The 22,815-nt window shown below is 38.2% G+C and overlaps 1 protein-coding gene across 2 annotated transcripts in view; it reads right to left on the bottom strand.

Annotated features, from left to right (window-relative positions):
- Positions 1 to 1,689: 1,689 nt before the first annotated feature.
- Positions 1,690 to 22,815, bottom strand: part of LOC103472798 (venom phosphodiesterase 2) — a 33,480-nt gene continuing 12,354 nt past the window's right edge. Inside the window, exons 11-24 of one of the 2 annotated variants that reach the window (XM_081612308.1) lie at positions 18,554 to 18,662; positions 15,023 to 15,145; positions 13,759 to 13,790; positions 13,394 to 13,521; positions 12,199 to 12,268; positions 12,016 to 12,103; positions 11,683 to 11,855; positions 8,441 to 8,486; positions 7,997 to 8,151; positions 7,001 to 7,136; positions 6,176 to 6,253; positions 5,408 to 5,540; positions 4,552 to 4,708; positions 1,690 to 2,373 (exon numbers count right to left, since the gene is read on the bottom strand). In XM_081612308.1, the coding sequence (XP_081468434.1) occupies positions 2,200 to 2,373; positions 4,552 to 4,708; positions 5,408 to 5,540; positions 6,176 to 6,253; positions 7,001 to 7,136; positions 7,997 to 8,151; positions 8,441 to 8,486; positions 11,683 to 11,855; positions 12,016 to 12,103; positions 12,199 to 12,268; positions 13,394 to 13,521; positions 13,759 to 13,790; positions 15,023 to 15,145; positions 18,554 to 18,662 (1,602 nt within the window). In that variant the 3' untranslated portion in view covers positions 1,690 to 2,199. The other variant, XM_081612309.1, reaches the window with a different exon arrangement.

Raw genomic sequence — 22,815 nt, 5'->3', positions numbered from 1 at the left:
AATTACTTTGTGCGTTTTACAGAAATTGTTTGCATTTGCATGATGCAAAGTAATAAAACATCTGAAAAATATTCAGAACTCACTTCTTTCATGGAGTATTAAACTCTTTCAGAGCACAAGAAAACACAGCTGAAAAAGATTAATTGAACAAATAAGTTGGATATAGACTGAAACTGTTAGTTGGTTGAGGGTCAAAGAAGAAGGACCATTGTGCATAATGGCTGACAGAGGAAGACCTTAACATTTAATAATTTATTGCTAAAATTATTTAAAAGCAACATCAAAGACTGGAAGGCAGCCAGTCGTGCAAATATAAACCCGCTTAGGCACTAAGCAAGAGTATTAATACCTGCTTACCTTTTCCATCTTTTATCACGACAGTCCCAAATTTCAAATTGGAATTGAAATTTTTTCCAGCTGATTAACACAAAAGTAGTGTATGACTGCAAAGAATATGAAAATTGTTTCACAAAAACCAGTAAAAATTGGTGTACTCAGTGGCAGTTTCTGATATGGATGACATGGGCAACTGCTCAGGGCAGTATTTGTGGGGGTGGCATTCAACAATTTACCTCTCGAGTAAGTTGTTGAATTTGAGTATAAACAAGCTGCCTTTTTTTAAAGCTGGAGAGGTTTTTTCAAATGAGTAGTAGTGGGAAAAAAGGTTGTAAAATTCTTATAACTGGTTCTGAACTTGTCAAAGAGCACAAAGTTAATTTTCATCATGTAAAAATGGAAAGCGAATGGCACAAGTGGAAATTTACCAAGACATGGCCGTCCACTCAAATTCACATGGAAACTGCAGAGAAACTGCAGAGATCCACAGCTTATGAGGGAGTAATGTATTCCACACATTTAAACTTAATAAAAATAGGCAGAAAGAAGATTATTCATTCCTCTGGGATGAATGTTTGACAGACGACCTCACTACCCTTTGATTCATCTCTAGACTTTCAAGTCACTCTGATGTTACGCCATATAGAGTTGTCAAAGCTAGGCAAAGTTTCAGTCTGTTACAACCTAATGAAATGCTCTCAGTCTGCCTCAGGCAACTTTCAGTCTTTACTTATCTGCCATGTTTTCATCCACAAAGAAGCTTCAGGCTATTTGTGATGAGCACATTTGACAGTTCAGCTTTAAACCTTGAGCTTCACTCTGTAATTTAACAGCTGATTCTTTGTCTTGATTTTTATATAATGGCTCAGTTAATGTTTAGAATCACAGATTAAATAAAATCTAAATTCTGGCAAGTTGTACAGCTCATTGGTAAGGAGCAATTAGGATAATTAAAAACAACAAAACAAAACAATTTCCAGCTTTTAACTAGGGAAAAGAAATGAAATCAAATACAAATAGTATTTAAGCAAAGACTAAATCTATTGAAAGAGCCTTACGTTTCTTCATGGCTAAAACAATTCTCACTTTCAATTGCCAAGCTAGAAACAAGGGAAACCAGAATTATTTCCTCAACTTCTGGCATCCAGTGAATTTGGCAGCATTTGAAACAGGGTTTGTTTATGTCTGCTCTGTTGACAGGTTTATGAACATGAGTTATGATGTCACTGAACTAGTTACAAATGCCTTTCAAAAAATGTTTAAATGTCATCTTTACAATATAAGTTTTAATTGTTAAATTAAAAGTGAAAGATGCATATTATGCGATACATAATGGTTGATCTTAAGACAAGATTAAAAATTGATAGTTTAATTAAAATCTGATTAAAAATTACACAATAAAGACAGGTGCGGTATTTTATCATAAAGAGAAAATTTGGGGGCTTGGTTCAGAAACTACACACTTCCCAAATTTTGTGGTGCCTCAAATAACTGAATAAATGTGAACAAACATGTTTCAGGAGGATCCTATATAAATAAATATAAACGTATTTGAGAACCACATAAACCTGATTTTAATTTCAAGTCTGGATTAGGAAAAAATCTTACTTTACATGTTAGACTATTTTTACAAAGTTATAGATCTTGACAGTGGCTGGTTTTACAGGAGCGGTACGTTACAATGTCTGTGGAGCCTGCTGGCCCGTGTTACTGGGTTTAATATAGGCTGAACTCAAAAACAAAATTAAATAAATTAAAAAACTGAAAGTTAAATAAATAAAGTTGCTTGGATAAGCGCTTTTAGTTAACAGCTGACATTGAAACGTTTGTCTACATGTTTTTGTGTGTTTCTGATTGAAGTGGTCACTGCTTTCTTTGAATTGCAGCTGTGGGGCGGGTCTTCATCATCAGCAGTTCTGGAACTGGTCGACTACTGGCTGAATAAAAGTCCAGTCCTGTGATCCACTCGACATCTCTGACCCTTGACTGGTGAAACCAGATGTGATCTTCCACCCACAAGGATTCATCTTCTGCGCTCTGTTAATACAAGGAAAAGGGGATTAAAATATATTTTCTCAGAATAAAATCAAGCAGGTTGATTACACAGTTCAGAGATGTACATTAACTCATTATGGAAAAATGTGTTATATTAGTTATTGACTTTTAATGATTAATTGGATCTATTTTTGACCTGGTAAAGAAAAAAGACAAAGATTGTACATACAGGCTTAAATATCTAGATACACCTGTATCTGTTTGCAGAGACTAGTTTGATAAGATAAAGACTGATTTGCGTGAATGAAGTCAATGTGAAGTTTTCAAACTTCAGAACACTGCTTTGCTGATTTCACTGACTGTAATATAAGATCATTCTCAAACTAGGCTTCCTAATTGGATTGCAACACAAATAAAAATTGGCATTACTGTCAATAGGGTAGTAATCCCAAACACACAAAAAATATCAAGCTTTTGGAATGGCCTTACCAAGATTCCAACCTCAACCCAGGCAACCAATTAATTCAAATGAATTTTACTATTCTGCCAAGAAGGATGGTCAAATATTGACCTAAATCTATGCCAGATGCTTATTATAATCATGCCTGCTCATGTTCCCAGCTCTCTATTATTTAATGCTATGTGAAACCCTGCAAGACGCGCTGTGGTGGGACAAGACTCAATCAATAACTTATGTTTGAGATGCACCGTGATTAAACACAGTTGTCAGTGGAAATTTGGAGGAGGCTGCATGTTAATGTGTTGTGTCGTTGTCCCACTCTCTATTTTTCTATTTAAAAAAAAATCTCATTCTGTTTTTTACAAAAAAAGTTCGTATTCAGGTGTGAATTGAAACAAATAGCAGAAATGATGGCAACATCTAGACAAGGAAGCCAGGATGAGAATTCTACAAAAAGCTCACTTAGATTTTTGCTTGTTCAAAACGGGGAAAGCTGGAGTTAAAAGTTATGTCTTTGAAAACAATGAACTCCCTAGTTAGCATGTAACATTGCTGTTTTTTCTTTGTCAGCTTTACCCCTCCACAGTTTCAGCATTCAGTAAAAACAACATTACACAATGAGGCAAGACAACTCTTTGTTCAGGACCAACGGGAAGCAGTTTCTCCTAAGGCAGTGGTTCTTAACCTTTTTTGAGGTACCGAACCCACCAGTTTCATATGCGCATTCACTGAACCCTTCTGTAGTAATAAATAAAATCTGATTTCCCCCCTTCCCCAAATTCAAGACATAGGGGTGACCTAACTAGAGTCTAGTTGGGTCACCCCAAGATCACCAAGTCTTCTTAAAAGGTAGAGTCTCTGAGAACAGTTCTTCAAAATACAGTCAGTGCTTTCAGCAAAGTTGAGCTGACTGTCCAGGAACGACCCAAGCTATTTAAAATTTTCCACAATTTCAACAGGTTGGACATCGAGAGAAACTGGAACCACTTTAAGGTCTTGTTTAGATCATTTAATTAGCTCTACATTCTTAAGAGAATGAAAAATTAATAATAAATAATAAAGACTTTGCCGTATTCTGATGTAGTAATGTAATTATATTAGTTGTGTTACCACCCCCACGCCACTAGAGGCAGTAGCAGGCCCGAAAAGATGCGACTACGGAGCACTGATTGGCTAAGCAATGTAACGTGATCCTCTGTAGCAAGTGATGGCAAAGCGGGGCGTCATCACGACTTTACACAAGTGTGTCTTTACCTCCTCGGCAGAGGCTCCACCGAACCCCCGAGACCGACTCACCGAACCCCTGGGGTTCGATCAAACCCAGGTTAAGAACCACTGACCTAAGGTATTTCACCAAGTAACAGCTTGTGCACATTTTTTTGTTTTGGGTTTTTTTTCAAACATGAAAACGGATAGCAATAAAGTTCTGGTTCCCTTGTCTCGCCCAGTGGGTGCGTTTGGACAAAAGAAGCCTGCAAACAGAAAGGTAGCCAGAATACAGTGAATATTTAATAGCAGTGATTTCAGACTCCAGTCCTCAAGGGCCAGACAGTGCAATTTTAGATGACTTGCTGCTTCAGCACACCTGACTCCAATATAAGCTCATTGGCAGAGCTCTGTAGAACTTGACTGCATGCTAGAGCAGCAGTTTCACTATTAAATTCAAGTGTGTAGGACAAGAGAAGTATGTAAACGTTTCAGGCCACTGCATGCAGTTTTGGACCACTGAAATTAAGGGATCACTGTGGATTCAGTCTTACTTTGCATCTTTCCGTGTTGTCAGCTCTGTGGGGAAGGAGGAAAGATGCAGTCTGCAGTTCACCACCACAAGCGCTCACTGGCTGTCCTGCGTTCTTGCAGCTTGTTAACACCACAAAGTAATGAGTGGGGATCGATATGTTGGTTCCAGGTACAAACCTAGAGTTGCACAGGAAAATATTCAGCTATTACACAAACCACTTCCTTGGTTTCATGAGTTTAACAGCCAGAAAAGTTCTTCCAGTTCATTTTGAATCATACTACTGATCACATTCCAGTAAATCAGAGCCTCCTTTTCCAGCCTCACATGGGTTACATGTGAAGCTGTTAAACTCTATGAACAGCCTCATAGAGTACTGCTGTTCCTCTGTTATACTTAGATCTGTAAAAGCATAAAAATAAATCTGTGGTAATATTTACCACAGATTTAGAGAAACTTGATGAGCATGTCATTAGATTCAAAGTCCAGCACAAACAAGATTAAGACTTAAACAGTTACCTCAGTACTGATGGAAATGAAAAATTAGAATCTGATTATATCTACCCAAGATATACTACAGATACTTTGGTCATATTTAGCTGTAAACATTAAAGAAAACACCAGAATCACTACAAAAGGACTCTCATGTTGTGCAAGGCCAGCGTATTTCTCATTTGTGTGAATGCATACCACATTTCAGATGATCAAACCCATGACTTCACAGCTGGCTGGTTTCATGACAAACAGTCCAATATAAAAGTGTATTTTTTGTCTGCATTTACAACATTCTGTTCCCCAAATCAGTTTATTTTATTTAATCATTTTCAAGTAAATGAGACATGTTAGATGATACATCCCATCAGAGAAATGACACTTACAACTGCATCTGCTCTGTAGAGTCATATCTGCCATCATAATTGTAATCAAAGACTGGTCCAGTCACCACATTAATGCCATTGTATATGGAAGCATATTTCTTTAACAAAGTGTTGTGGAGGTAATCCCAAATCCCTGAGAAAAAAAACAAAAAAGAAACATGTTCAAATAAACACAAGTAAAGTGGATATAAAGTCTTTTGCCAATTGCCTGGTTTTTGTGAGGTAAAAAATGAGCCGAGATTAATTAGGGTGTTTCCACACATGATAGTTTGGTAGACTCGATTTGATTGGAGACTAAAATGTCAATAGCATTTTCAGCTACTGTGATTCATTTTCACACTGCACTGTGTTTAACGAAGATTAAACGTTTTCCAACTGTGACAAAGAAAAAAGCTAAAATAATCTAATGTCGATCATAATAACCTGTTGGTTTAATTCTAGTGGTCATTGTTCTTTAGGTCATACATGCCCTCAATCACAAAATAAAGTTCAGCTTTTCTTTTTTAGTGTGGAATCAAAATTACTGTTTGAGTGCCAAGGAGAAGCCCAACAGACTTATTTTCACAAGTGGAGCATTACGGCTTTCACTATAATGTGTCACATTAAAGGCAGAAAAAGTGTTGAAATACTTTATTTCTTATAATCACCAAACCCTGGCAGTTTAACAAGGATTTGTTGACTTTGATGTCTAGAGTAAAAACTAACTTAATATAATGCTTTTAGAAGAAAATCTTTTTTCTGGCTTAGAAGAAACAAACCCAAACTTACTCTTAAATGCAGGGTACATCGGGGCAACATTGCTCATTATTAAGGCATCGTACTGCTGTTCCTCCGTTATACTTAGGTCTGTAAAAGCATAAAAATAAGCAATCAATTCTTTGCTTCTAACGTTTCATATATAATGTTAAACATTACAGCTGTCATGAAATGGTGGCTTTGAGGTGAGGATTGATGGCGGTCGACTCAGGTTGTTGTGAGAAATGACAATTTTAATGATATACATGAAGGAGAACAAAAAAGCCTGGCAGCACAGGTGAATGATGAGGCTAGGAACTCAAACACACTGGTAGCACTGGGAAGGCACATGACTAAAGACACAATAACAACTAGGATCGACAGGGAAACACACAGGTGAGTATAAATACACAGAGAAGTAATCCGAGTAACAAGAGACAGCTGGAGACAATTAAGGGAAAGACAGGCAGACAGGGGGACTAAATTAACAACGACAACAAAAACAGAAACCTAAATCCTGCAACAGCTCTTTATCTTAATTAGTCCATTTTCTGTAATCACTCATTCACCACAATGGGAATTTAAAATTTTCCAAATTGTGTGCCAGACCAGTGCAGCTAATTGAGGACTGAAGGTTTAAGATGTTAACTCCTACTGGGCTGGAAATGCTCAAAAACCACTAGTTAAGCTATTTCATCCTTTGGGTGTTCTAAGCAGGCACGAATGACTACTAGTTATTTGGCCCTGCGAAAGTTGTGGAACTAAAATATATAATGGTTTTTGACAGTGGTTTTCATAGTCTGCCTTATGTGTAATGAAGTACAGTGAGCTTTTATTTCGATAGTTGTTTAAACATACTTGGTGGGTACAGGAAAGCATGAGTCAAATTGCTAGCTGCTTCAAACTGATCACATCTGGGGCTCTGGTGTTCTGGCAATCTCACATCAGCCCTCAAACAGTTGGACATTACTGGTGGTAATGGGTCCAAGTTGGTCTAAAGAAAAGGAAAAGTTATGGTTTAGTCATTATTTAAACAAATCAAACCCTAAAGCAAGTTCAAACCAATACTTTGCCCTTGGATTATTGCTTTTTAATAATGGTCAAATTTTGGACTTGAGAATATGGGAAATATTTCTCCATCCGCTAGCGAGGGGAGGGGTGTGGGGATGGGTCATTTTCAGGAAAATGGTAATATGGGAGATGGACACACACTGAGACAGAGGGGTAAAATATGGTAGTTTCCCGGCCAAAACGGGAGACTTTATAGGTATGCTCACACGATTCCTAAGAAAATAACCATAAGAAGGTAATTAAACAACATTGAATGACTGTAAATCTTTTAGTGGTAAAACAATAAAGTGGGTAAAATTTCTTGCTCCTGGGTGGTCTGAAGTCTGGGCTCAAGTGGTTGGAACTCAATGACTCTTTAAACGTGACGCTTCAAAGCCTTGAGACTTAAAGAAGTTCTTCTCCTCTCCATGGTCAGTTTGAAGGAGGGAGGTAGTTACACAGCTTTTTCTTCAATAATTTAATCAGCTCAGCAATATATTGTTTTTTTGCTAAATAAGCTTGTTTTATACCATAAATGTCTGGTATTTCAAAAGTCAATTACTCCTCTTGTGGGTTTTACTCCTATATATGAATCACATAAGACTGAAGTGATCACATCTGTGTCAAGTCGGCAGAAATGTCCTGATAAAAGCTGCTCAATAAATAAGATTTCTTTTAAGCAGGTTAGGCATCCAAATGAGATTTAGTTTCAATTAATCATGCACTGGATTTGAACCTTTAAAACTGCAGCATTTATTAAATTGTGTCTTTTCTGCCACTTGCCATGCTCACCAAAACACTCACAGGTTTGTCGATGGTGAATGAGCTCCAGAGAGGCATGAGGACTTCATGGCTGTAGCCGCTGATGAATCCTTCTTGGTGGAGGACGCAATAACCGCTGTCAGGCTGCAGCATTTGGGGACGACCAAACAGCGTGTGCTTCCTCTCTGAAGCAGATTCTAAAAGAGGGCAGATGCAAATATGATATTTGACCTGGTAAACTCAAGGTTTAGACAGAAATGCTGGCGAGTCATTGCTTAATTATTCCGCTTGCCTGAAAGAACATGTCTAATTTAACCAGGCAGCATTTTGTGCAAGTTGGAAAATTCCTAGTTCATGTAAATAGAAGGTATGCAATTGTAAGTGAATGTTATAATAATAATAATAATAGTAAATGGAGTACTTATTTATTACACACTAAGTGCATTTACAGAATTGATTGAACAAAGACCTATCAAAGCCACTTACTTTCCTCTAAAGTCAAGTTCAAACGGCTGTTAATTTCAGGTCCAGTCTGCAAATGGAAACAGGTTGAAGTTAGTTTACTTCTCAGTTTCAGCACAATGTAAAAGATTAAACAACTATTACAGAAAGAAATGCAATGTTCTCACAACACAAAGAACACAGGCTGAAGATTTTCAGAGATAAGACATCTGTGTGTTTGCAGGACAGTTTTACATGTTCTCATTTCATTGTGCTGAATTTGACAAAGTACATACTGCTGACAGAGTGAATTGCATAATGTAAGAAGGAAGCACTGAGGTTTTGATGAGCCAGATGTTTTGACAATGACAAAAGAGAAGGCATTCCGAAATGATTTTCCTTCTTTCCAGTTTTACCCTGTTGTGAACCATGTACTTTCCAGCTGTTCTCTATAAAAACAGAAGCTGTTTCTGACGCTGAAAGCCAAGATTCATTCAGTTGTGACTAACTCTCCATAAACAAAGTAGCTCCTGTGTTACTGAGGGTTTAGTCAGTTCCACTGCCAGCTGTTTCCAGAAAGAGCTTTTTTATCTTAAAAGTATTACATTTATCTTAGATGCTGGAAATTGTAGGTGTATTTTCAGTCATTTGAATAAAAAGGAGAAAAAAAAACTCAAATGGTTGGAAATTACATGTAATGTGCATAAATGTCAATGGAATTGGTGAGACTGTCTTGAGTTATTGGGTTTCATTATGATATTTTAAATACTCCAGAACTTCCATGGAACCATTATCAAAAGAGTCCCACATAACCTGGATTTAGTTCCATCCAAACTGGTCAGCATTTTCTCCAAATAGTTTCTACTTCATTCTACTATGTAAAGGGGTTTTACAGATCAGTGCTGTAATGTTGCACACCTGTCAGCAAGTACAAACGGTACATGTTGTTTTTCAAAGGCATGTTCATTCAAGGACCTCAGGATTCAGCAGAAGACCTTCAGTATATGTGCTACTGTCTGAGTGAAAAATGTACAATATTGGAATATGAAACAATACAGTAGATCTGGGTTTAGGTCAGGTTTGAGAGATGAAGAAATATGTGGAAGAAATTCATTACATTTTAAGGTGTGTTTGGAAAATTGCAGAGGCAAACATCATTTCATCTTAACCCATAGTAGGGAGTCAGGAACATCTAGACTTTATTTTTCTGGTCAAGCTCACGCTCCTATGTTTGTTTTGTCCAGTTACCATAGTGACGTGCTTCATGACTCAGGTGAATGTCTGAAAAGGCTGATTGTCTAATTTTCCATGCATCAGAATATGTTGATGCAAAGATTCATCATTGATGAATAAGTTACCTTAAGGATTGCCTTGATCAAGGCAGCATAGATGCTGCCTAAAAAAGAAATTAGCAATGTGTTGATTTTTCACATGTTGTCATGCTACAGCCGCAAAATTTGAGGCCTTTTGTGTACTAGTGTGTGTCGGTCTATCGCCCATAGTTCACCCAGGCCACCAAACAGGCTAGGACTGCCGCTGGTTTGCATTTACTTCATTGTCTATTTTCAGATGGTTTTCTACTTCTGAGAGATTTCCAAAGCTTGACATATTGTTTTCTGACCTAATCCTGCTTTCAACTTGTGTGTTCTTTTCCTGTATGATAGAATATGTTCAGACGTTTCCTTCACAAAGCATCTGATACTAATTTACAAGTTGCTTTTCAGTAAACTATAGTTATTAGATGTTGTTTTAAGTAAATATCTTCTTAACATTGATGCAAATGTATGAGTTCCACAGGCAGAATATTTCACTTATATGGTGGGAAAAGTTTACTATAACTGAAAGAATCTGCCAGTGGAACTAGTACTTTTTAAAATCAATATTAAGGAACAATTCTGAAAAGTCACTTGTAAGTTAGTTTTGTCTTAATTCAAAAGTATAAGATATTTGCACTCGAAACTAGACAAAAATACTTGGTGAGATATTGTATTTTTGAAGTGAAGGGGCTGGAAGGGAATATTAACTTTTTTTTTATTTTAATGTGTGTGATTTCTGTACTCTTTTTTATGATCTTTGTCATTGGACATCCATATTGCATGTTATTGCTATCTTTTTTTTTTTTTTTTACTGTTTTTCCTTTAAAAACTTTTGCACATAAACAATTACCTGAGATATGAAAGCTAAAACGTTCAGGACACAGACTCCTGGTCGCACGGCTGGAGGCAGAAGGCAGAAACTGGGACAAAACAAGACGGACCGCACAGAGACGAGCTGACTGACGATACCCGCCCACCCCACAGTGGAAACTACAACTCCTGGAAAACAATGTGTGTTTACGACAGCAGAGCAGACGTGACGCTTCCACCGTGCCTCTCCACTGCCGTATGCAGGGGGGAGAATTTCCGTGGAGGGTCACATGGAAAGCACAGCTGTTGATGTTCATTTATTTAACACAGAATCCATAATGCAGCTTTTAGTGAGTGTTCTTGTTCTCCACAGGGAGAGGGAGACGACTGCATATCTGTGGATTGCAGAGAGGTCGCTGTGCCGCAAAACCATCTGAAGGAACAACAAGTTCCGTGTTCTCAGCCAAAAATAAGTAGTCCATAAAATTGTTCATTTAAAAATAACAATCTGTGTGATCCAGTGTATTGCAATGCACACGGGGAACTTTACTCAAATGTGCATCACATTTTCTCCATTTACTTCATGAGTGAAACCTGTCGCCAGTCTCTCTTTCCTGGATCCTGATCCAGGAAAACGGATCAAAATAACTTCCTGGTGTGATGATTACAGAGACCAGCTTGAGCACCTCAGAAATGGACCATACTTTTTAAATGTATTTATTTGTTTAAAAGCAACATCACTGTGGGTTGATTCAGAAATAGAAGAAATGCATACTGTTTTTCCCAAATAGTGTTTTTTGAGTCTATCTTGCAGTTTGGATTATTTTAGTCTTTAAAAAAAAATCAGTAAATAAAATTAAAATAAAACTGCCACTAATTGTAGCAATGATTTGTGAGACTACATATTTAACCATAAGGGCTGCATCAGATACGCAAGAACACAAAAACAGAAGCAAGCCATTTTCTCTTGTAAGATTAAAATGATGCCACAGTTTCTTTAATCTTCTAATTGTTGTTTGCCAATGAAACATTGTGATTTGGCTTAAAATTAATTTACTTTTGAACAGTTAAATGTTGTTTTGTTTTTAATTTTTCATTTCTTCTCACCCCAGACTACTAGCGGGTAACTTCTATAACATGAAGCCATGAAATGATGCTCACCAGGGCTGGGCATTCGCATCCCAGCTCGTCTTCAGGAGTTAGACTGATGAACGGGCACTGAGTCGGCTTACTTTGCTCCTCAGGGTGAGTCGGGTTGTAAAACGTCTTGCTAAGAACGTGATTCATGCTGCCATGGGTGCCGTTGTTGTCATATGGAGAGATCTCTAGCACATCTGGGAATGTGGGGAAAAAAAGAAAAAAAGTCTTTTGGTGCTTCTTAGCTTTTCAAGACAATCATTTTTACAATAACTGTTTACATTTCAGATTTAGATTTAACATTTGGGTTTAGTTTTATTGGTCATGTTTTTTTTCTTTCAGACATAAAACGCTCACCACACATTAAGTTGTAGAGCTCGATGTTAGCAAAGGGTTCAATGGAGGTTTTTTGCTGAAACTTTGGTCCATAGCTGAGAAACATTGCCTGTAAAGAAAGAAAAAATTCAGTTGTTTTGTATTTGCTATGCATTGTAAGTCAGGTGGGCAGGTTTCCAAAATGGAGGAGAGCTCTTTACTTACATGCATGCTCTCAACATCGTTGTCATAGCCGTGATTCCCACCTGAGCAGAATGTAAGTGATCCTGAAGATCTGTGGGAAAATGTTATTTATTAATTTTTTTTTACATTTCTGCTTCCAGTCATGCATTACTAAACGGTAAACAGCTAAGGGAGACGGTGACTATCTCTCAATAGAACTGCATGAATCAAGCTTTGATAAAAACCACAAAATAATGAGAACAAATAGCTGCTTGTTAAATCATTGCCTTCCAGTCATTCTTTGATTATCAGGAGAAATTGGGCTGTTTTTCAAAGGATGAATAATTTCCTGAATGAATAATACTTTAATGAAAATATGGTTAAATGGTTCCACAGTTATGAAAACTAAAGGCTCTCTTGACATGAGAACTGTTGTAAATGTGTTTTTATTTGTCTGCTTTTTGGTGAATAAACAAAGTGATTTTTTTTTCTATTCTATTTTTTCTAAGCCATCATGAATAAAAATAAACAAATAAATAAAAATAACCGAAGACGTTCTTTTTAACAAAAGCTGCTATAAGCAGGTTGCTACTGGACCACTGTCATGTCATTGTTGTCTCTGCTGTATTCATATGGTAAATGTCTTGGATTGCAGAAAAAGAAACATAATATTACTAGAAGAACAAGAAAGCAAAGACATATTTTTGTCAAGATTTTGAAATCTGTCTGCTTTTGATGGTTTTGTACACAGAGATGGCCCTTTCACTTCCTCTATCCATTCATACATGTAAATACAATTTAATGTGTTGGAGTCGTGTTTTTGAAAAATGGAGATAAATAATGCAAAAAATGCTTAAATATCAGATTTAAAAATTTTATATCAATAAAGTACATTCTATTCTATTCTAATTGTGAAGCTTTTATAATTTACACATCATTTTGTTCTTTCTTTTAGGTCAGTCGATTTATTTTATTCAACAATCAAAGCCTCCTGCTGGTGGTAAATAACACAATTTCTTTAGATTTCAAACAAACTGAACATGAAAGAAAATCCCTTTTGATCATTTGTTGTTAACGAGGGTCAGAAACATCTTAATATACGTAGTTGAAAAAGTAAAAATAAAAAATAAAACACATGACATAAGTTTTCGACATAAGCTGGATTTCTACACAAAAATGTGAGCCAAAATTGTTTATTCCAGTCAGGATGCACAAATTGCAAGTCATCAATGAATACCTCTCAAACTGCCATTTTGGCTCCACCAGGACAGTGACATCTTCAATACGCCGACTGTTAACGTAGTGGAGCCGCTTTGGTAGGTTGGACTTCAAGTACGGTGTGATCTTCTGGTCCGGCTTCTTGCACTTAAATGATCAAATCCAAAAATACTGATTTTATAATAATAATATCACTTTTTGAATGGATATTATCTGTTAATTTCTTAAAACGTAACTTTATGCTTCACGCATGGGAGGTAATTTTAAAATTGTTTGCGTTTAACTGTAAACCTTAAAGTCCTGAACTAATCTGTCAGAGAAGTAATACTTTCTCCACCCATGTATACAGTAATTATTCAGAGTATTCTTGATGTAAATACTTACACTCATATTAGCAACAAGTCCAGCAGAGTCCACTATTGAGAAAGAAACATGTTAGTTATTTCAGAATTATTCATTCGCTGAATAACAAACTTCCAATTACATTAATAAATTGCGTTTAGGAGCCTATCCGTACAATAAGTATCAGAATATTTTACCACTTGCTGTAGTTTTTTATGCTGTTAAGCATAAGCAGTAATTTTAATTTGTTGCATATTACCATTATTACCACAATAGTGTTGTTGTTGGGTTTTTTTGCATGGAGCCAGATTTGTGTGGACAGCATTCTCCTTTAATAAATTAAATAATTTTAAAACTGAACTATTTGCACATGCCATCTGTGTGTGATATTAATAAATGCTAAAAAAAAGGAACAAATTGAGATTCTAGGGAATTGTTTTAAAAATTGACTATGATAACCAGCTATATAAATGTCTTACAGTCAGGGTCTGGTGAAACCTGCAAATACTTTAGACCCCTTCCCAAAACATTTATAACAGCCTATTTTAATTGTTCAAACACTAAATATATGCTTGATGCCCATAGTACCACAGCTGTTGATCTCAGTGGTGCTCCTTATCTCCACTCTTTGGGGTACAACCAATCAGCAGCAAGTAAAATGACGGTGCTTCTGGATTGGCTGATTTGCAAACATCACGCCCAGGTATTTCAGCTTACCAAGAGAGATTTTCTTTAAAATGTGTTAGATATATTCTATAAACAAATAATTTGGAGTTGAATTCCATGTAAAAATCTATGAATATGTGTATTTGCTGGTCTAGCATATTTTTAATCAACATCCTTATTGGCTTTATATCCAGAGTTGGGTCATGACCTAAAACTCAACTTTACTTTACACTTGCAAATAAAATTTCTTCTACAGGACATGATGGGAGTGTTCCATGAAGAAGCGTGAACTAAATCTGAGTTGCGTGAGAAGAGCGCCCAGAGCACAATCAAGCACCATTGCTTGATTGTGAATAATGGAGCTAAGGTCGTTGGCAGATTATATCATATCTGTTACATCCATGATCTTGAATGGATTTCTTTGTTGCTCAGATGCATTGTGCAACTGTTTAGAGGTTCATCAAAGTGGAGATAATTTTGTGGTTTCCTCCCTCTGAAACCCAAACACGCCCACACTTTTTCCACAAAGTGACAGACAAACATCCTCGTTCTTCCTGCACTGCTACCTACTTAGACATTGTGACGAGCAAGGCCTAAAGCATATTCTATTGATCTCTATAACAGTTGCACTTCTACTTACATACAAAGTCTTCATTCCTGGATCTGATGCGTCCAAATGGCCCCTCGTTCACAAAATAATTACTGATGTCTCCCACCAGCTCCTGCATCACCTCCTTTCTGTCGCAGCTGATCTCCTCCATACCTGCAAAGCATTGGACCCTTGCAATAAAGTGCATCACAGAACTACTGATATGTGCTAAAAACTAGAACACATCACATCTAAAAAAAATAAGTGTAACTGAAAGGTTAATTTATTTTAAGAAACGGAGTCAAAAGGTGAAACGCAATCACCTGGATTCATTACACACATTGATATATTTTAACTGATTATTTCTATAAATGTTCATGATTTTTATTAGGCCAAATAAAAAAAATTAACACAGACATGTCAGGTCATACTACACAATCAATTGAAATACTGTTGAGTTGATTGTTGCTCAACACTCCCTCATTGTCACCCTCTTAGAAAGGTGGACTACATTACTAAAAACAAAAAAAATCTGTCTCTTCACAAAGCCTGTATCTAAGCATGTTAATCCAAAGTTGAGTAGAATGTTGTCAAGAAAAGATTCACAAGCAACAGGGATAAGTGGAACCTCAAGATTTGGTGAAGCCGATTACGAGTTTTGCAGGAAGAGTGCTCTGGAGTCAGACTTTCCACAGCCACCACAGAGACATCAGGACACAAACTACTGACTGTGGCTTTCCTTGTGTTTGTCTAGTGCTGAGCTACAGATAATTTCAGACAACTCTTGCCTAGACTCTATAACATATTAGTTTCTGCTTTTAATATTATTGTTGAAATACAATAATATTTAAATGAGTCTACCACTTTCTGTATGCATTTTTTTAACATGAAAGGCAATAAATGGTTAAAGGCTGAAGGAACATAAGATTGAGGTTTTCCGATGCAGTTTTTTCCAGAACACAACATATATATATATATATATATATATATATATATATATATATATATATATATATATATATATATAGCGAGACATCGACTCACTGATCCACACCACCAGGATCTACAGCACTGACATTGGGATGTCATTCGGACTAGAGAAGTGTGGTCAGATGGTTACAAAGAGAGGGAAGGTCGCCCACACAGAAGGGGTCTCACTCCCAGAAGGAACAATAGCAGACATAGAGCACAGCTACAAGTACCTGGGAATACCACAAGCAAATGGCAACCTCGATGAGGTCACAAGGAAAGGAGCCACAGCCAAATACCTCCAACGAATAAGGCAAGTCCTGAGAAGCCAGCTCAATGGCAAGAACAAGATCCGTGCAATAAACAGCTATGCCTTACCAGTAATCAGATACCCTGCCGGAATAATTAGCTGGCCAATGGAAGAGATGAAGGCCACGAATGTTAAGACTAGGAAGCTACTAACTATGCATGGAGGATTCCACCCCAAATCCAGCACCCTGAGACTGTACACGAGCCGTAAGGAAGGAGGCAGAGGACTAGTGAGTGTGAGAGCCACTGTCCAGGATGAAACATCCAAGATCCATAAATACATCAAGGACAAAGCCTCAATGGACGATGTGCTCAGCGAATGTCTCAGGCAATGGGGAACAGAAGACAAGGTGCTGGAAGTACCATCATGGGGGGACAAGCCCCTACATGGGATGTACCACCGACAAATAACTGAAGTGGCTGATGTCAGGAAAACCTACCAATGGCTGGAGAAAGCTGGACTCAAGGACAGCACAGAGGCTCTCGTCCTGGCTGCAGAGGAACAGGCCCTAAACACCAGAGCAATAGAAGCTCAGATCTACCACACCAGACAAGACCCAAGGTGTAGGTTGTGCAAGGAGGCCCCTGAGACAGTCCAGCACATAATAGCAGGGTGCAAGATGCTGGCAGGGAAAGCGTACATGGAACGACATAACCAAGTGGCAGGCATAGTGTACAGGAACATCTGTGCAGAATATGGACTAGAAGCCCCGAGATCAAAGTGGGGAACACCCCCAAAAGTGGTGGAGAATGACCGAGCTAAGATCCTGTGGGACTTCCAGATCCAGACAGACAAGATGGTAATGGCGAACCAACCGGACATTGTGGTGGTGGATAAAGAACAGAGGAAAGCCGTTGTGGTGGATGTAGCAATACCAAGTGATTACAACATCAGGAAAAAGGAGCATGAGAAATTGGAGAAGTACCAGGGCCTTAGGGAGGAACTGGAAAAGGCCTGGAAGGTGAAGACCACAGTGGTGCCTGTGGTCATTGGGGCCCTCGGGGCAGTCACCCCCAAACTGGAGCAGTGGCTCAAACAGATCCCAGGAACAACATCAGACATCTCAGTCCAGAAATGTGCAGTTCTAGGCACAGCCAAGATACTGCGCAGAACCCTCAAGCTCCCAGGCCTCTGGTAGAGGACCCAAGCTCAGAGGATGAAACAGACCACCCGCGGAGGGTGAGAAGGGAATTTTTTTTTTTATATACAACACAGAAATCCAGTTAACAATGTCACGTGAGGTGGATTGGCACAGCTGCAGTGCATTAAAGGATGATGTATAATGACGAACAACACTTATCCATTAGTAAGCTGAGAACGTGGAGACAGACTGCACTCCGGCCACATGAACACGCAGGCAGGACGCCAGGCTGTCTGCATTTATCGACTTCAAGGTTCGTTTGTATCTCCTATAGCTGAGCACGTAATTTGAACACACAGAGTTTTATTTGGTGGGAAAACGGCTTTAGCAGTTTTCTTAGTTTGGTCATATTTCCGTGTTTGTGCTTTGACAACTTGAAGAAACTGGAGGCACAGCCTCAGACACACACAAAAAAGAGGAGAGTTTTAATCCAAAACTGTGATTAAAATAAGCAACAACTAAAAATGGAAACAAATGGAATAGCTCTTGACTTGTCAGACTTGTGAGCAGAAAAAAGAAAGGACAAGCATCTTGACTGAATGAAGGTTGCATTTAGAAATAAAATAAATTCAGTGGATTTATGTTTCCTTAGAAATTTGGCAGATTCATGACTAGTTTTTAAAACTCAACTGTCAGAGAAAATTCTCAGCTACAGCCAAAATATTTCTCTGACTCAAAACACTGACTGGGTCTACAGGCACTAAAGAGTAATGTAAATCTGAAATAAAGTTCAATACATCTTTTTGTGTGGGCTGCACAGTGGCGCAGTTGGTAGAGCTGTTGCCTTGCAGCAAGAAGGTTCTGGGTTCGATTCCCAGCCTGGGGTCTTTCTGCATGGAGTTTGCATGTTCTCCCTGTGCATGCGTGGGTTTTCTCCGGGTACTCCGGTTTCCTCCCACAGTCCAAAAACCTGACTGTCAGGTTAATTGGCCTCTCCAAATTGCCCCTAGGTGTGAGCGTGTGTGTGCATGGTTGTTTGTCCTGTGTGTCTCTGTGTTGCCCTACGACAGACTGGCGACCTGTCCAGGGTGTACCCCGCCTCTCGCCCGAAATGTTAGCTGGAGATTGGCACCAGCAACCCTCCTGACCCCATTAAGGGACAAGGGTGCAAGAAAATGGATGGATGGATGGACATCTTTTTGTGCAGTATGTTCTGAGTTACCATGATCAGCAACAACAATGATGTTGAGACAGCGATGCAGGTCAATTTGCTTGAGGCCATTCATGAGCTGACCCATTATTTTATCCACTCCCTGGATTGCTGTGCTTATCTGCAAAAAAAACAAGAAAAACATTCTGATTTTATTAATAATCCCAGCTGAAAAATAACCCCAAACAACAAATTTTAATTGGTTTCCTGCTGGTTTCCCACCGATTTAATGCCAAACACCCTTGTGAACATTTTTAGACCTGGTTTATATGACTCATCCCTGCCTGGAAACCAACCAGTTTATTTATCTTTTTTCTTTTTCTTTTTTTTTTTTTTTAAACCGTAGTGAAATGTAAAGCTACAATTACCCCTGAAGTTTGTTCATTTCTAATAAAAACATGCAATTGAGGTGTAACTTGCATTTATTCAAAGTGCCTAAAATTATTGACATGATGTGTGAACATGAACCTCTCACTGGTACTGTAATACCCCACCATTATTCCTAAAAGAGAGAAACAACAATCCACAATATTGTGGGTTATTATGACTAAATAATCCACAATAATTCTGCTGTTGAAATATCTGATGGAGGAGGAAATTATACTGTTTAAGCCTTGGGAAATTAAACATCCAATTCCAGTCTCTTTTGTGCAAACTTCAAACTCCCCCTTACTAATCTGCAGCTTGTTTTCTTCTAAAACACGTCACTGTCTTTCTTATCAAAAATGAAACGGACAGAGAAACTGTCCCTGTTTTCCTCCCACTCTCATCCACTTTATGGACGTTGGTCAAACTCATTTCCTATAAGAGGCATGTTTTGAAGGAACAGGATGTTCATGTTTTATCAGCTGGGAGTCACCTGCTGCCAAAGCACACAGAGGACATACTTTCAGTTCGGTTGTCATTTCTAGACAACATAAACAAGATCTTAGATCTCACTTCTTTCAGGATTAAGGGGAAATAATTGCTGTGCTCCTGCAGTGGCTCTGAAACACATTCTAGACAGAAGATGGAGACAGTCTTATAACCCATTCAGCTCCTCTCACCATCCTCTGCAGGGCTCTTTTTATTGGATAAATGTGTACATATGGCTGAAAAATATATTTCTTTTTTGTAAATGCCGCACATAGAATCATAATTATATTGGTACTGGAGACCTTGGCTTAGCAACTTATTCACATAAGTGGATTCCTAGTTTATAAACTTTATCATAATTTCTATTAAGTTCCATATTTCATGCCCCACATTAAGTTGACTGTATCTTTTTCACTTAATTGACTCTTTATAAAATGTGATTATGACTGTAAAGAGTTGATCATAAAATGCTCTTCAAAATGCTAGTTACACCTCTGAGTACCCTCTTTATGAAACTGTTATATGAGTGTTTCTTTAGTCAGAGGCTTCTTAAGAGTTGCTGTAATACAGACTGCTACAAGACATCCTTCCTGCCCACATATTGGCATCTACAAAAACACTTTGAAGAAGCTTAAATAATGAGTTACCACAACATTTAATTTCCCTGTAACCTCAAACTGGAAGGAGAATAATATTTGTATACAATTTTAAGCAAAATAACCTTTGCAGGTGGCATGGCCTGTTTCCTTTTGTTTTTGTTTTTTTCTTGAAATGTCTGATCCGTAGGGACTTGTCCCTACAGCCCACTTACTTGGAGTTTGGTTGTAAAATGTTATCATTCCTCTCCTGCAGACAGTAACGTTATTGACATTCCGACATGCTGTGTAGGCGGTGCAGGTGCCATTGAATGGCTGCAGATTGCTGCAACACTTTCATCTTCATGGCAATGAAAATTCAACAGTATCGTAATCCAGCAGTACAGAGACAGTGTTGATTGATTGACTTCATGCTGACATAGGTGCTCACCATTACTTTATGAAACTATTTGAGGGATTGCTCTGATCATCATAGCAATGTTTTTAAAGAAATGGAATAAAGCTCCAAAATGTAACAGCTTTTCTGTATATATACACAAAAATGCATCATGAATATTGAATCTTATGTTCCAAAATGAAATAAATTATCAAGTTTGCTGTCAATCTACAGAGTGAAGAAAAAAGGAGAGAAAAGAAAAACTTTTAAAAATCTAACATCTGGAATTTGTCAATAAAAACCCTGGAAAATGAGTTGCATCACCACTCCATTAACTTCCTTTTATGAAATTGACCAACTTCAAAGATGAGTGAAAAGGTTTGCCAAGCAATGGCAACTGTTCTACATGTCACAGTTACTTTAGCATTCCTTGGTTTCCCTCAGAAACGGTAAGCTTGATATCACCCAAAATGTTTTCCTTTGGTTGAAGCTCTGGATTAACACTCCATAACTTCCATTTAGTTGCTTTGGTATCAGGATAACATGCCAATCAATGTGTTCTTTGGTATATTGCAACCTTGAGCTATACCAATATCATTAGTTATAGATGTACTCTAAATATCACAGCATACACGGGTAGCAGGTGACATTAATTGATCATATTGCAGCTTATTTTTGGTTGAGTCTTGACCTCTTTTGGGTTTTCTTTGATCCATTTGAATAGTAGTTCCCTATATTCTTCCACATCTGGTTTGGTTTTCCATTTTGGGACACTACCTTCAGCCTGTTTCTGTTTCAGTTTTCTGAAAAGCCATTTGTTTTCCTTCCTCTGAATGACTCACTTTAGTTTATCAAAACCACCTCCATCCTCACTTCAAATCTCAAGTCCAAAGTTTGCATCTACGTGAGAGTGGCTTTCTAAATGCTTTTAACTTTACAGCCTTATATACTAAATGTCAAATTATGGTGTCTCAAACATAGGTCATAAACAGCAATGGGCCACTAGGAGTAAACAGCACATGAGCTCATTGTTTCTATAAATCCTACTCTGTTGAACACCGGCTACACAAAAACGTAAATGGAAAATGTGAATGGCACTAAATATTGTCAAACATCAAGTACACTTTTTTTTTTTTTTTGCTCACCTGTGTGGTCATGGTGTATGTCGTCTAAATCAGTGGTCCCCAACCCCCGGTCCGTGGACCGGTACCGGTCCGTGGACCAATTGGTACCGGGCCGCTCAAGAAATAATTAAATATTTCCGTTTTATGTATTATTTGAGTCTGGAGGATCTTTTATTTTGAAAATCCTTTAACCGGATTCTCTCGGTTACTTGCGCGCCAACACTGAGGCCACAAGCAGCAAAATGAGTAAGAAGCAGATCAGATGTCTTTGGAAAGTTTCTTTGCGAAGGGGAAAAGGCCAAGAGAAGAGACAGGAGAATGGATTTATCCCGGACCGGTAGGTGAGTCTCACATTACAAACCCGCTCTGCGTAACATGCGGCGACCGGCTGCTAATGAGGCAATGAAGCTTCAAGCTGCTTCACCACATAGAGACCAAGCAGGCTGTGGATATAAGCAACACTTCGGGTGTCATTGTCTCCATCACTCCCAGATGGGACCGTCTTGTTGCAGAGAAACAAGCTCAGGGCTCCCGTTAGTCATTATCGTGAGTTAAAATTTTCACGAAAGTATAATGTTCGTTTTTGTGGCGTATCTGTATCTTATATTACCATAGAGACCAGAGTCAGAGCGTTTGGGCAGTGATCGAGAGGAGATAAGAGCTTGTGAGTCTTAAGTCTGGTTTAGACGGAAAGATTTAAGAATTGTCGGCCGACAATTAGCAACATTTTCCAAGTCTTGACCGGTCCGCGGTAATAAAAAGGTTGGGGACCACTGGTCTAAATGGATTCCTGCCAATTTTCTGAGGAGCCAATCAACTCAAGATTTAAGGCTTTAACAGTTTTTTTGTTAAAGGAAATGAAATTCATTTGACTTTTTTTGCATAATGAGCTGAGGAAGAAAGGTCCTTTCTCCTTCTTGATGGCAACTCTAAATCAAAGTTATGCAACAATATAAAGAATTAACTCTGAAGCCAAAATCGAGATGAGCTTAGATCCCTAAAGCCAAAGCAATTAGTTTGCTAGTGCATGCCATGCCGAAGAATCAATGGATGTTTGGCAGGAGGTCAAGGTGAGCTTCTGAGTGAGAGACCCATTAGATAACGCAGGGTGACTTGGACCTGATGGAGGTCAACATGTAGCTGAGCTGGAATGGGCTTCTTATGCATTGTGACTGGAAGTGGTTAGACACTTTAGTTCTTCCCCTAAATCAACGTTTCTCAATTCCGGTCCTCAGGCCCCCCCCTGCCCTGCACGTTTTAGGTAGGCTATTTCCCTTCTGCCACACACCTGGATTGAATCTGTGGGTGATTAACAGGCTTCTG

Source organism: Poecilia reticulata, chromosome 11 (genome assembly GCF_904066995.2).
Source record: "Poecilia reticulata chromosome 11, P_reticulata-male-v2, whole genome shotgun sequence".
NCBI lineage: Eukaryota > Metazoa > Chordata > Actinopteri > Cyprinodontiformes > Poeciliidae > Poecilia > Poecilia reticulata.
Note: the sequence above shows the minus strand (reverse complement) of the source record. Positions and strands in the feature narration are given on the sequence as shown.